At 40.4% G+C, this 14,148-nt stretch overlaps 1 protein-coding gene across 1 annotated transcript in view; it reads left to right on the forward strand.

Moving 5' to 3' along the window:
* The first annotated feature begins 11,302 nt into the window (after nucleotides 1–11,302).
* The window catches only part of angpt4 (angiopoietin 4), a 101,503-nt gene continuing 98,657 nt past the window's right edge, over nucleotides 11,303–14,148 (forward strand). Inside the window, exon 1 of the mRNA XM_041781400.1 lies at nucleotides 11,303–12,545. Within this exon, the coding sequence (XP_041637334.1) occupies nucleotides 12,147–12,545 (399 nt within the window). The 5' untranslated portion in view covers nucleotides 11,303–12,146. The remainder of the gene's footprint in view (nucleotides 12,546–14,148) is intronic.

The following is a 14,148-nucleotide window of genomic DNA, read 5'->3' on the forward strand; positions in this document are numbered from 1 at the left end:
CAGAGACTTATATTTATTTAAGGTTTAAAGAAAATGAGCAGCAGTATTTAATTCTAACTCAAGTTCACAGATTGAAGATCCAGGGAGCAGTTTGTTTTTTAACTGAGACATTTCCAACAAAAAGAGAATTTTGGTATATTTCTGTTCTCCTCCCAAAGACTTGACATTTTTAGTTCTCGTATCCGTTTATTATAGCCAGGAATTAAATAGTGCTTGTCACTGACTCTCACTGAAGGTAGCAGACACTCAGTAAAATCTAAAAACCTATCAACTTTTACCAAAAAGGAAAGTTCACAGGAAAGAATCGATAAGGAAATCGATAAGGAAATGAAATGATAGAAGGATAGATAATGGCATTGATCTCAATAAAATCATATCAATTCTCATCTTAGGGGCTGCACGGTGGAGCAGGGGTTAGCGCTGTTGCCTCACAGCGAGAAGGTCCCTGGTTCTCTTCCTGGTCAGGGGCTTTCTGTGCAGAGTTTGCATGTTCTCCCTGTGCATGCGTGGATTCTCTCCGGGTACTCCGGCTTCCTCCCAACACCAAAGAGGTTAACTAGTGACTCTAAATTGGCTGTAGGTGTGAGCAGTGTTAATTTCATCGACTAAAACTATTCGTCAACAGTCTTTTTTTAATGACAAAAACTAGACTGAAGGTCTTTACAGACTGGGTCTGTTAATTTTGGACGTGTTTTTGTCGGATCCGTATGTTTTCCTTCATTACGAAAATTCATTGAATGTCGGAAATGTTTCGTACTGAGCGCCTGTGTCTCTGTCACTCCATCTAAATAAAGTAAGCATCTTTGCTGTGTGACTTGAGTGCATTTTTACTGTTCAGCCAAAAAGCAGCTGGACTCTGCAGAGGTTGTTGAAGATGTTTGACAAAGGCTTCTTTAGGACTGAAATACTAAAGTGTGTCCAAAGAAAGATGGGAAAAAACAGAGGGACCAAAAGAGACTGGAATTTAGACAGGGACAAAAACAGGAGCGGAGCAGAAATAGCTGAAATCAAATCCTGGATAATAAAACATCCTCATCCGTCCGTCGTTCCCACACAGAGAAGGTGAACGGGATCATGACTCATGTCCTCGGTTATTCCTGATTTCAGCCTGAACGGTTCAGACATGACAGGACACAAGAGGAGAGCACAGAAATATCTCCCAGCATGCCATTCTGTTCTTCTTTGGAATCCTGTGGGTGTAGGATTGTGTAATGCACCAAAAAGGGCACTTCCTCTGCATGTGGAGACTCAAGGCATCGTAATCATCGGCCCTGTAGCACCCTATAATGTAATAATTTCCTGATAATGTAATAACGCCTGATAATGTAATAAAAATTTGCCCTTAACTCAGTCGAAAATGTAATAAAACCCAATAATGTAATAACTTAACCAATAATGTAATAAAATATCCTGACTGATATTGTAATAACATTTTTTTCAAACCTAATAAAGTAATACTTGACAGATAATGTAATAAACATGTTCATTTTCGGTCCAGAGTTATACATTTTGTCTTTTAAGAATCTAAGAATGTTATATACACTGGATTTGAAACAACAGAATGACTATTGGGTTAAATTGCAGACTTTGAGTACCACACAGCCATATGCACATGTGCAAATACTCAGGGACATGCAACTACATCCTGGTCTTATTGAGTGGGTGATGGACTTACCTCCTTGGGAGACCAGAATTCAAGCTCAGATAAGCTTCTGAGCAGCACTGGAGACCCCAGGTAACTCTTCCCTAAACGTACCTCTTCACTTCACAGATTTCCAACAAATCACTACCTCATGAAACAACCACAAACCAACAAAACAACTTTCAGTAACACTTCATTTGAAGATGGTATAAGCATTCATAACACCTACATATACATTACATGACACCTGACATAAACACAGGCCTACATATCCACTCATAAATGGTTATTATATCACTTTCAATGTCAAATTGACATCTTACACTATGTCAAGTGACATAGTGGTCAGCTGATATACTGTCATACTTATAGTTTATTATGAGATTTACCTGTATAAGACAGTCAGCTCTTTTAACAGGCCCTAAATCCATCACTAAGAACATTCAAAACTTCAACCTCAGTATTGATAACTCTACCCCCTCCCCTCACATCCACAACCTAGGCATAAATTTTGACAGTAGCCTCGCCTTTGAACAGCATGTCTGTATAACTTTCCAGCAGTTAAAGTTGTTCTGTTTACATTACCTTAAGTGGTAGGTGTATTTTATTTTATATATGTTTATCAAACCAGAACGAAGGTCATTATATTATTTCTCATTTGCTTTGAGGTTTGTTTTGATTAGAGTTTCCCGATCTCCCAACTGTGTGTGAAGTGGACAGGGTTTGCTACAAAAGTAAATTTAATCCTTAGGTTTAATTTTCACTTTATTGTTCATCAGGACTGGTACGCCTCGTCGGTGACTGACTATATGCTAGTATTGCTAGTGTCTCAAACAGGGATTAATGCCACATGAGCAATTGTAAACTTACCTTGGTTAATTCTGGGTTTTGTTTGTGTTTACATTGCAGGTTTACAACCTAACTAAGGTCTAACTACTTTTTTAACCATCAAGCAAATGCGCGGGCGTTTGTTGTATGTGTGTGCAATAAACGTAAAAGGAGAGACCTGAGGTGTATCCGCCGTACTTGTTCTGATAACCCTTCCAGAGGGGAGTTTGTTAAGCTATAGCAGGTAGCTTAGTAAAAGTCTGGACAATGTCACACAACTGAAAAACATCGCCCGTCTCCGCCCACTACTGTCCTTTTCTGCTACTGAAACCTTAATCCATTCTTTTAACACTTCCAGACTCGACTGGCATTCTCTACGGTACATCCTCCAAAGTTCTTAATAAACTTCAGTATATCCAAAACTCTGCTGCACGCCTCCTGAGCCATACCAGATCCCGTGATCACATCACCCCCATTCTTCAAAATCTCCACTGGCTCCCTATCCCCTTCCGAATTCAATTTGAAATCCTGCTCCTTACCTTCAAAGCCCATTGATCCCACTCGTAGCTTTCGTTCTTCCGCTTCCAAGTTCCAGTCAAAATTAACAGAACCTTCATTTAGTCTTTAGTCCAGTCAAAGGTGGACTTGCTGGTGCGTTTGGGATCATGGTCCTGCTCCATAACCCAAGTGGTCTTGATCTTGAGGTCATGAACTGTTGGTCAGACATTCTCCTTCAGGATTTTCTGCTAGAGAGCAGAATTCATGGTTCTAGTGGCCCAGGTCCTAGTCCAGACCATCACACTACCACCACCATGTCTGACTGTTGGTCTGATGTTCTTTTGATGTGTTAGACTCCAGATGTAACGGGACACACACCTTCCAAAACTTCTGTCTGGTCAGTCCTCAGAATATTTTCCCAGAAGTCTTGGGGATCATCAGGATGTTTTTAGTCAAGTGTGAGATGAGCCTTTGTGTTCTTTTTTCTCAGCAGTGGTTTTGGTCTTGGAACTCTCCCATGATGCCATTGTTGCCCAGTCTCTTTCTGATTGCTGAGTCATGACCTCTGACCTTAACTGAGTCTGTGAGGCCTGCAGGTCATGTGGTTCTGGGTTCTTCTGGGTTCTTCTGGGTTCTTCTGGGACCTCCTGGATGAGTCGTCCATGCTCTTTTGAGACATGTTGGTAGGCTGACCACTCCTGGGAAGGTTCACCACTGTTCACAGTTTTCTCCATTTGTGGATAATGGCTCTCAGCGTGGTTGACTGGAGTCCCAAAGCCTTAGAAATGTCTGATAGGTGTCAGTGACTTTGTTTCTCATATGTTCTTGCGTTTCTTTAGATGGTTCCATGATATGTTAGAGATCTTTTAGAAGACAGGTTCTAGTTAAAGGCTTTCTGGATTCAGCAGGTCTGGGTGTGGATAGTCAAACTGAACTCAGCTCTCAATAAATGTGGTTAATCACAGTTAACTCATGATTTAACAAGAGGAGCGATGACATTTTCACATAGGGCCTGGTAGTTTTGGATTTTATTTTCTATATCTATCTGGAGAGCCTGAGGCAGGGGTGTCAAGTCTGTGGCCCGGGGTCCAAATCTGGCCTGTGATACCTGGCCCGCATGATCACATCATATTCCTATTGTAACTGGGCCACCAGTATGAGGTCTGCAGATTTCCTCCAGTATAAGAATGTAAACTTTTACCTCGATGACAGATTATTCTCGTTAGAATTAGAATTATATTCTGTTTTTTGGGGTGAACTATGTCACTGTTACTTTCACATCAAACCAATCATTCAGAAGATTATAATTCTCCTGTGCTATGAAGGCAGAATGTTTTGTTTTCAGACATCAGAAACTAAAATGTAGGGCAGATATCTTTGTTGTGTTGCTTTGATCGCTGTTGCACCATTCAGCATTGTTGTTGTGTGTTGTAAATAATTCTTCTTCATGCTCTCTGAGTCTCAGAACCACTGCTGTTGATTAGAGCAGCTCTGAGGTTCCCAGAGCTCATTAAGACATCAGCACTGACACATGAACAATATCTGGTCATGGATAGATGAGAGCAGAATAAAAACCTGCTGCTCACTTTGGTGGGGAATCTAAAAAAACAATAAAAAATCAGATGTTCTGGCTCGTGCAGCTTTCTCTGCAGTGATGAATTAACGAGTATCAGATGTTTGAAACGTTTCTATCCATTAAACTAGAATAGAAAACAATGACATGAGAAGATCTAAGGAGGAGCAGCAGCTCTGGATCACAGATCTGTGTCTCTAGTTCCCATGAGAATGATCTCTGTTTGGGGCAGAAGCTACTCTCTGTGTGACCCCTCTGTCCCCTCAGAGGACCCACTGGTGAACATTAAGAGAGTGACCCATCAAACTGAGGTCAGGCTGGTCTTAAAATAAAACGGACGGATCAGGAGAAGGACGAGCGTGGTGGTGTTTCACCTCACCAGCAGTGGATGGTGCAGAGATGCCTCTCTTCTACTGTTACTGTCTGTGAGAGATCAGTTTTACTCTCACAGTGAAGGACGCACTACTGCTGACATGGCATGGTCTTTACAGAGCTTAGTGGAAGATGTTTCTGAAAACGAGACAGTCGAGGACAACCTCTGTTTTAAAAACACGCTCCTACCTGTGGACTGGGCTGATGCTCCTGTTACTACCTGAGGGTGTGTTCGTCTTAAATGAGGAGTGGTCCGGTGCAAAGCTGCAGCATTCTCTGAGTCTGTGCAGAAGTGTCTTCACGACTGTTAGAAAAATGGACATGCATCGACTTCATGTCCCACACACAGTACCAGTCAAAAGTCTGGACACACCTCGTCAAAGTAAATTTATTTGTTAAAAAAGGTCAAAACATGAAATTGACAAATAATGGGTTTTTTAAATGCAAAATATATTAAAAAGAAAGTCAAAATCATGAGTTTAAAAGGTCAAAATATGAATTGAAATCTGTAATCATGAAATTAAAAGTCAAAATATGATTCAAAATTTTAAATTGTGAGTATGAAAGGTCAAACTATGGGATTATGAAGTTTGGAGTTTAAAATATGAGGTAAAATACAAAATAATTGGTTCAAAAGGTCAAAATATCACTTAAACATTAGAATTATGAATCGTAAAGCTCAAAATATTCAATGAGAAGTCAAAATTATGAGTCGAAATGCTCAAAGTATGAACTTAAAAGTCAAAATCCTAAGTTTGAGTCCGAATTGTGAGATGCTAATTAAAAATGTGAAATGAAAACACAAATTCATTTCTTTTCCCACATTCCTGACTTCTTATCTAAATATTTTTACTCTGTACTTTTTCAGATTTTGTGACTTACAAGGATATCTTAAATCATCAGGATAAGTTCACATTTTTATACTTGAGGAAATCTGCAGCCCTCAGACTGATGGGACAGTTAGAACAGAAATATGAGATCATCTTGTGGATCGGATTTAACTGTTCCATGGGCCAGATTCTGCCCCTTGAGTTTCTGGGCCTTGAGTTTGACATCTGTGCTTTAGATTCCTCAAACTAGCCACCTTTTGCTCTGATGACAGCTCTCAGTCAGGCTCAAACATCTGCACTCTGGAATTTTACTCCATTCTTCGTTGATAAACTGCTCAAGCTCTGTCAGGTTGATCAGGGATCAGGTGTGAAAGTCCAGACACAAAATCTCTTTTTTTTTTTTTTTGTTGGTGATGAAGTGAACATACATACATGGAAGAGTAACAAGACAACAACAAAACAAGCAGACAACCAAAAATCAAACAAACAAACAAAAAGGAGAATAAATACATTAAAAAAACAGACATTATTATGGCATTGGTGTTGGATAATGTGTGGTGTTGTAATGTGTCCTGGCTTACACAGTATATATACTACATATATTATTCCAATCTTGTATGTTAAGGGGAAAGGGGATGGCTATAAATAAATTATAGTTGTCCTATTATGACAAAATCACACAAAATCTCCACTGGATTGAGGTTTGGCTTTGACTCAGCCATTCCAGAACATTCTCCTTGTTGATTTTAAAACATTTCTGTGTAGCTTTCTCTGTTTGCTTTGGCTCAGTGTCTGACTGGAAAATTAAACTTCTTCAAAGCTGAAGTTCTATAACAGACTGAAGAAAATTATCCTCCAAGATTTTCCTATTTATTTTCCCCTCTACCTTTATAAGCCTTCCAGGGCCAGCTGCTGAGAAGCATCCCCACGGCATGATGCTGCTGAGAAGCATCCCTGCAGCATGATGCTGCTGAGAAGCATCCCCACAGCATGATGCTGGTGAGAAGCATCCCCACAGCACGTTGCTGCCACCACCATGCTCCACAGTGGGGATGGTGTGTTTGTGGTGATGTCAGTGTTGGGCGTCTTGTCTGATGGTCAAAAAGCTCCATTCTGGTCTCATCAGACCAAAGAACTTTCTTCCTCTTGACCATGGAGTCTCCCACAGTCCTTTTGGTGAACTCTAGTCCAGATTGAATCTGAGTTTTCTTCAACAGTGTCTTATTCTTTGCCACTCTCCCATAAAGCTCTGACTGGTGAAGAACCCGGCCAACAGTTGTTGTCTGCAGAGTCTCTCCATCTCAGCTGCTGAAGCTTGGAACTCCTTCAGAGTAGTCATAGGAGTCTTGGTGTCCTCTCTCACTAGTCTCCTTCTTGCACGCTCACTCAGTTTGTGAGGATGGTCTGATCTAGGCAGATTTACACGAGACATATTCCTTCATTTTTTTATGATAGATTTAACTGAACTCTGGGGGATGTTCAGAGCCTTGGAAATGTTTCTGTATCTATCCCCTGCTTTCTACTTTTCAATAACATTTTCACTGCGTTGCTCTTTTGTCTTTATGGTGTAATAGTAGCCAGGAATACTGATTATTGGACCTTCCAGGTGTCTTTTTACTAAGATCACTGATCTTGTTCTTATATAAGAAACCTCAATAAAATTTGGCATTTCAATTAATTTTAATGACAGTTTTCAAATTCCTCTTAAGCTGATGAACTCAACTGTAACTACTGTTAACTAAAAACTCTAGAGTGAAAGTGTCCACCATGGATGGTTAAAAGCACCATTTTTTCTTCTCCACAGCTAGAGTTAAGTTCACTGTTGCTTAGCAACAGCACCTTAGCATCAACACCTGACCTGAGCCCCTTATCCAACCTCAAGGACCTGGGATGTCCTTCATAACTAATCCAGAAGGTCCATGCTGTTCTGCATGACGTTATTCTGTGTGGAATATAGTTCAACTTTTTCTCTGAGAAATGTTCATATCTAGACTTACCCACTCTTTTAAGTACACAGCAAATTTCTAGGCCTAAATCCAGCAACCTCCCCCTGGCTGGAGACTCCTAGTTTCTGCTTTATTATTATCTGTATCAATGACTCAGAACCTCCCAGACTGTTGATTTTCCACATAGTTTTCAGTTTTAAGCTTCCCTGAAGATAGTTTGTTTGAGTTCGTGTTGATCTCTTGAATGCTCACCACCTAAATTAGCCATGTGCCGTATAACGAAGCCTCAGGACTTAACAGGAAGGCTGTCATTGAAATGATGTGATGCCATAACATTTCAAGCTTTCTACATTTTAGTACACAAAATGCACACTACCCAGATTACCACAGGAACTTGGAGACACTAGTATTTATTCAGCACCAGTGTTCACAAAGTAAGGGTTAATGCCCGATGAGGTGTCCAGTCATCAGGGATTAATGGACGACATGTAGGCGTGAACCATCCGACGCGCAGTGAAGGAAGATTGGCTCCGTGAAGTCCATTAATCCCTGATAATTGGACACCTCGTTGGGCATTAACCCACCTATACCATGGTCACTTGCCAACGAAAACAATTAATAAAACTACTAATTTATAATTTAATAAGTTTTGTGAACAAAATAGAAAGTTTTACTAAAACAACAATTCCTTTCCCCTAGCAACACCTGAGGGCTTGACTAATAACTGGAATAGCCATTCCAATACGTTCTTAGGGAATGTAAATGTTATTAAGTACTCCAGTAAACAGGATGGGCCATAGATACAGAGTCACAATGGAACAAAAAAAACTAGTCCGCTCAGCGCACTTTCTGAACGGATTTATCAATGAAAAGACATGAAGACGAGTGAGACTGTGAGTCATCTGTGGTCAGACTATAAACCTGTACGTTAACATGAACAGTCATCTGATAGAAAGCTTAGTTTTAGCAGACCAGCTGTTTGAATAAACACAATAATTCCTCCTTCTGTACTACGAGGTCACAGATGTGAAACAGAGCTGTCCACGCCCTGCAGGTGCTGATTCTCCCTCAGACGGATATTATCATGCAGGTTTATCAGAAGTGTTTCCTTTGGCTCTACAAAGAAATAATGGCTTCTTTTCTTTTTTTTTTATGTTATTTGAATCTTCTGACAATAGTTTATAGCAGTTAAAACAGGAGAGAAGTGAGTTTTTTGTGACACTCACCTCTCAGAGTTAAGGTGAGCCTGGAAACAAGACGTACATCAGATATAGTAGATAAGAGCGTCTTATGTTACTGGTCTTTAACCTGGAGTCTGTCATTTTATTTATGTCAGTTAAGTGACGTTGATGCCGGTCTGCAGGCTCCTTAGGCTGGCGGCGCTGTACTCCTTGCTCAGAAAATATGACCGTCTCAGGTTGCTATGATTACTCCTAACGGAGTAACAGCTAACGGTTGCTGCACATTAATTTGGAACAGTGTAATGATTTTTGACCGGAACTACTTGTGAAGTTCAAAAAGTGTACATATATCAGAACTTAATTGACAACAATGGAATTACCAGAGCCAATCAGAATCGAGTATTCACCAAGACCATGTTATATGTAGTAGTTGTAGCTGGCTAGGAGGGGGCGGGGTTGTTCCGCTCATATCGCCAGTGTATGAGCTGATATATTCAAAAAGTTTTTAACCCTCAGGCATCACTTTAATGTACCCTTTAAAGCCATTAAGGACAAAAACGTCCACTTCCAAAGAAAAACTGCTATAAAAACTTAACAGATTAATATTTTTTCTGCTTTTTTTTTTTTGCATAAATCTCTTAAACAACTTCAGCTGTGCTCAAAACTACCAAACATTCAGTCATTTTGAGGATTTTAACCCTTTGATTACTTAAAGTCAATGTTGTTTTTTTATGAAAAAAGTGAAAAAATGTGACGTCTTCCTCAAATCAAATGTTGGATGGCTGGGGCATTATTTCTAAATCCAGCATGGACATGTCAATTATTATCCAAAATACTGACATTGATGCGTTTTTAGTTTTTGTGTAGCACCCTCTCGAGTCATTAAGGACAAAAAGGTCCACTTCCAAAAACGGTAATAAGAATGGTATACATTAATATTTTTTCTGCTTTTTTTGGTCAAATCTTTTCATCAACGTCAGTTCTAATGAAAGAAAGTGATTATTAAATAAATTTCAGGATTTCAACCCTTTAAATGCCAGTTTGATTACAGCATGGTCTTTTTTTTTTTCTAAAAAAACACACAAAACATTGATTATTTTCCAGATAACTAACGCTGGGGGGCTAAGGGGTGTTTTGTTTTTTTTAAATCAGTCCTGGGTATGTCAAACACTAGCCAAAATATTGACTTTGATGCATTATTAGTTTTTTTTGTAGCATCTGATTTAAAATGTACTACCCTTTCTAGTCTTTAAGGACAAAAACGTCCCATTGACTCTTCTGTTAAGTTTTTGTAGCCGTTTTTTGGAAGAGGACATTTTTGTCCTTAATGGCTTTAAAGGGTAGTACATTTGTTTCACAGTGTTCCCCTGGCATATTAGAGCTGTTGAAATTTGAATTCAAAAACTTGCCTAGAAAGAAACTTTGTTGCAAAAACTTAGACCATATGCACTAACACAGCCAGAATGGTGAGCAGATAAAGATGAAAAATTTGCCCAAATGGACAAAAATGTCCGCAGTGATGCCTGAGGGTTAAAGGCATCGAAGGCTGAGACAGACAGCTCCTGTTTGTGTTTGTGTGTTTCTGTCTGACATCGACAACAAAACAGGCAGAGGCACGCGCGCTCACACCATCTCATGCAGCAGACAGATAAAAACTTGGATCTCTGGCATCAAATCATTGCTCAAATCTGCATGTAAAATTTTTTAAGGCTCCTTTTTCTCCGTGAGGAGCTTCTTCCACCAGTGCACCAGTGTGTCATCATTTCTTTGTTTTAATCATAGAGTTTTATCTGTCAACTTCTGCAGAACAGTTTATCACTGAGCAAATAAACTCAACAACTGACTACTCACATCGCCCCCCTCAACATGTCGAGCTGGCGTTTCATAAGGCTGGGACCGGGCCATCTGTCTGGAACTAATCTGTGTGTGTGTGTTAGTGAAGAGCAGCAGGATGGAGAGAGAGAGAGGGTAGACCTAATGTTCTCTGACTCTGCGGTTTGCCCCATTGCCCCCCGCGATCTCCCATGATGCCCCAGAGCATGGCTGTGTTTAGAGGACAAGCTAAAATCTTGCTGACTCGTCTGCATGACCAAACAAGGCATCAGTGCCGACCCAAAAATCAGTCCGAAAAGATTCCAGCTGCTTTAAGCCTTCTTCTTCTCTGAGCCTGTTTCTTTCAGTCCACTTTCTCTTTCTGCCTTCTATGTCTCATTATTTCTCTGGCTGTTTCTTTCCTCTTCTGTTAATCCTCCCGGCTTCTCATTCCTTCCTCCCTCCTTAGTTCCTTTTCCTCTCAGGCCTCAAATAGAGAGGGCACGCTAATAGACCTCCCTCAGGTCTCCTGTCCCTCCTCTCCTCCCTCACTCACTCACTAATTCCTCCTTTTCTCAGTCGGTCTCAGATAAGAAGGAGGCACAAGTATTTCTCTTGAAACTGGAGCCACCAGAGAAGACTGGAAGCCTTTTTCCTCTTTTACTTTCTAAGTTTTTAGCAAAGCTAACTCTTGGGACATCTTTCTTTTGAATGCAACTTTTAACTTTTTCTTTTTCTGACATTTTCACCTCACATTTAAGCCTCTGTTTCATTCACAAAAGTATAAAAATCGGTAATCGCATTGTCTTCATTTGAAGATCTTGAATCGCATCCATCTCTGCCTGCAGAGCTGCCATTGCTTTTTCATTTTTGGAGGAAATTTGAATAAAATCATGTCAGACCTGAATATGATTTAGCCCAAAGAAGGACCAAGCTTAAGCAAAGACTGCAAATTTACCAGAAAGAAGAAGAAAAAGGAGGAAAAAAGAAGATGGATTCAAGATTTTGATGTGCACCTTTGCAGCAAGAGAGGAGGGAGTAGAGGACTGAAGGTGTTTCCTTAAAGTTTTGGAAACTAAAACATCCCCAAGTTTGATGTCCAGAGCTCCAAAGTTTTTCAAGCAACCATAAGAAACGCCAGGTTCCAACATCGGTATCTGGATGCAGGCTATTCCATCCCAGGTGAAGGAGAGCATGGCGTTCAACTAGGAGAAGGCTGTGAGCATCTGGACGAACAGCTTAGATAATTCTGGACTGAGCAAACACAGAAGTGCTGATTCGGCTGATTCAGTTGGGTCTAATCTGGGGATCTGACTCGTTTGACAGCTTGTATTCATAATTAGACTTCCTGGATTGACAGTAGGGTGTAAGACACAGCTGTACTCTGACGCTGATATAAGTCAAAGTGTGATAGCATCTCTTGACCTTCTTTAAACTGAGTTAAAACGCTCAAATTCCACCGTCATGAGACTCTTAAACCCCTGTCGGCGGTCTCTGCTGATGCTGCTGCTCTGGACCTTCTCAGCCATCATAGAAGCTGCCGGCGTTTCAAGCACAGAGCGAGGAGGAGCAGGACGGAGCCAGAGAAGAAGAGGAGGCAGTAGCAGTGGCGGTGGTGGTGCAGAGAAGAGGAGAAAGTTCCACCGCATTCAGCATGGTCAGTGCAGCTACACCTTCCTCCTGCCTGAGCTGGATGGATGCCAGAGCGGAGGATGGCCGCCACAGGCTGAGCAGCATGGCGGCTCTCGAGGTGGGGCAAGCATCGTGCAGAGAGACTCGCCGCCGATTGACAGAGAATGGTCGGCTCAGAAACTGCAGCACCTGGAGAGCACGATGGAGAACAACACGCTGTGGCTGCAGAAGGTAAGACGGATACTTTACCTTCTTACCTTAAACTTTCTCCTCTATTTGCAGTTTATGTCTCAATGGGCTTGTTTTTGCTCTAAAGTGAAGCAAACACTGTGTGCTCTCTGAACAGATGTGGTGTAAATGAGGCTTGACTGCACTTTGATCCTCTCTGGAGTCTGGCACAAACTTCACATAATCTGCATAAGATGATGGTTAAGAAGAAACAAATGCATGCATTGTTTGGAAAATGCTGCTGAGCTCTGACTGCGCAGATGTGTTGGTGCTTTTTTACTTTGATTGCACTATTAGATGAGTGGAATAGAAACTGGTCAAAGTCTGAATTTAACAGAAGTTAATTGCAGGGGGTTCATGAGGTAGACAGGTGTGTGTTGTCACCTGTCCATGATGGATGCTCTTCATACACCTGGAAACAGAAAACATACATCCATCTCGCATCATCCCAGGATTTCATTGCTGAGCTGTGGTTTTTCTGAGCAGCTGTCTGTGCAGCGAAGCTGTAAAAAGTTATTTCAGGTTGTAACAGCTTGGACGTTTTCCTTCTCAGTGATTTATAGAGCGGAGATCAAAGTTTTAGGTTGAGACTCTGGATGAGTGTCAGCTGGTTCCAATCAGCAGAGCACACAGAGAGTCCTCCCTCCTGTTGTTTTAACTAACTATCATTTCTCCATCTGTGGTTTCTGTCAGCTGTGACTGCACAATCAGAGTGTCTAAAACCGTGTTACCCCCTTATCATGACTTTATTCTGCAGATCATTCATGCCATGAAACCCAGTAAAACCCATTAATGTGACACTTGAGCTATTAAAAGTTACTTTTTACCAATAAGATGCTGAACTATACCATAATATTTCTCATTTACAGTCTGTCTGGTGTAAAATAGAGTGGATAATGTTGAATATCAAATATTTTCATTAATAAAAACACAATATCTCACTGTAATGTACAGTAACACCATCATGCACTATTTCATTAACAACTCACAAATAACAACTGGCGGATAATTCACATGTTTTGTTGCTTTTTGTCCATTTTAAACCCTTTCCACCACTTGTTTTCTGCCTTTTTGCCACTTCTAAACCAAATCTTGCCACTCTCCGCCTAATGTTGCCTCTGTTGACCCATTATTGCCACTATTAAACCCTTTTTACTACTTTTTACACCCAATTTTCTCATTTTAACCACATTCACCTATCTGATATGCCCATTTTTGCTGGTTGAACCAGTTTCTGCCACTATCTGTTAATGTTTCTTTCTTAGTTAACCTTTTTTGCCAGTTTATATCAATTTTCATCAAATTTCACCAAATTTCCACCCATTTTGGCCAATTTCAAGCCATTTCAGCTACTTTCTAACTCCCTTTTATCACTATTTATGCCCATTTTTAGCCCATTATTGCCATTTTTGTCCAGTTTTTGCCACTTCTAACCCATTTGTGCTACTTTTAAAATCCAATTCCACCACCTTTTCCACTTATTTTGCCATTATTAACTCATTTTAGCTATTTTTTAACCCATTTTAATTTTTTTTTTTTTTTTTTTAGCAAAGGGAATTACATTTTTGAGGGCTATTTCTACACAATTGATTAAAAAAATATTTTT

The sequence above is a fragment of the Cheilinus undulatus genome, linkage group 3 (genome assembly GCF_018320785.1).
Source record: "Cheilinus undulatus linkage group 3, ASM1832078v1, whole genome shotgun sequence".
NCBI lineage: Eukaryota > Metazoa > Chordata > Actinopteri > Labriformes > Labridae > Cheilinus > Cheilinus undulatus.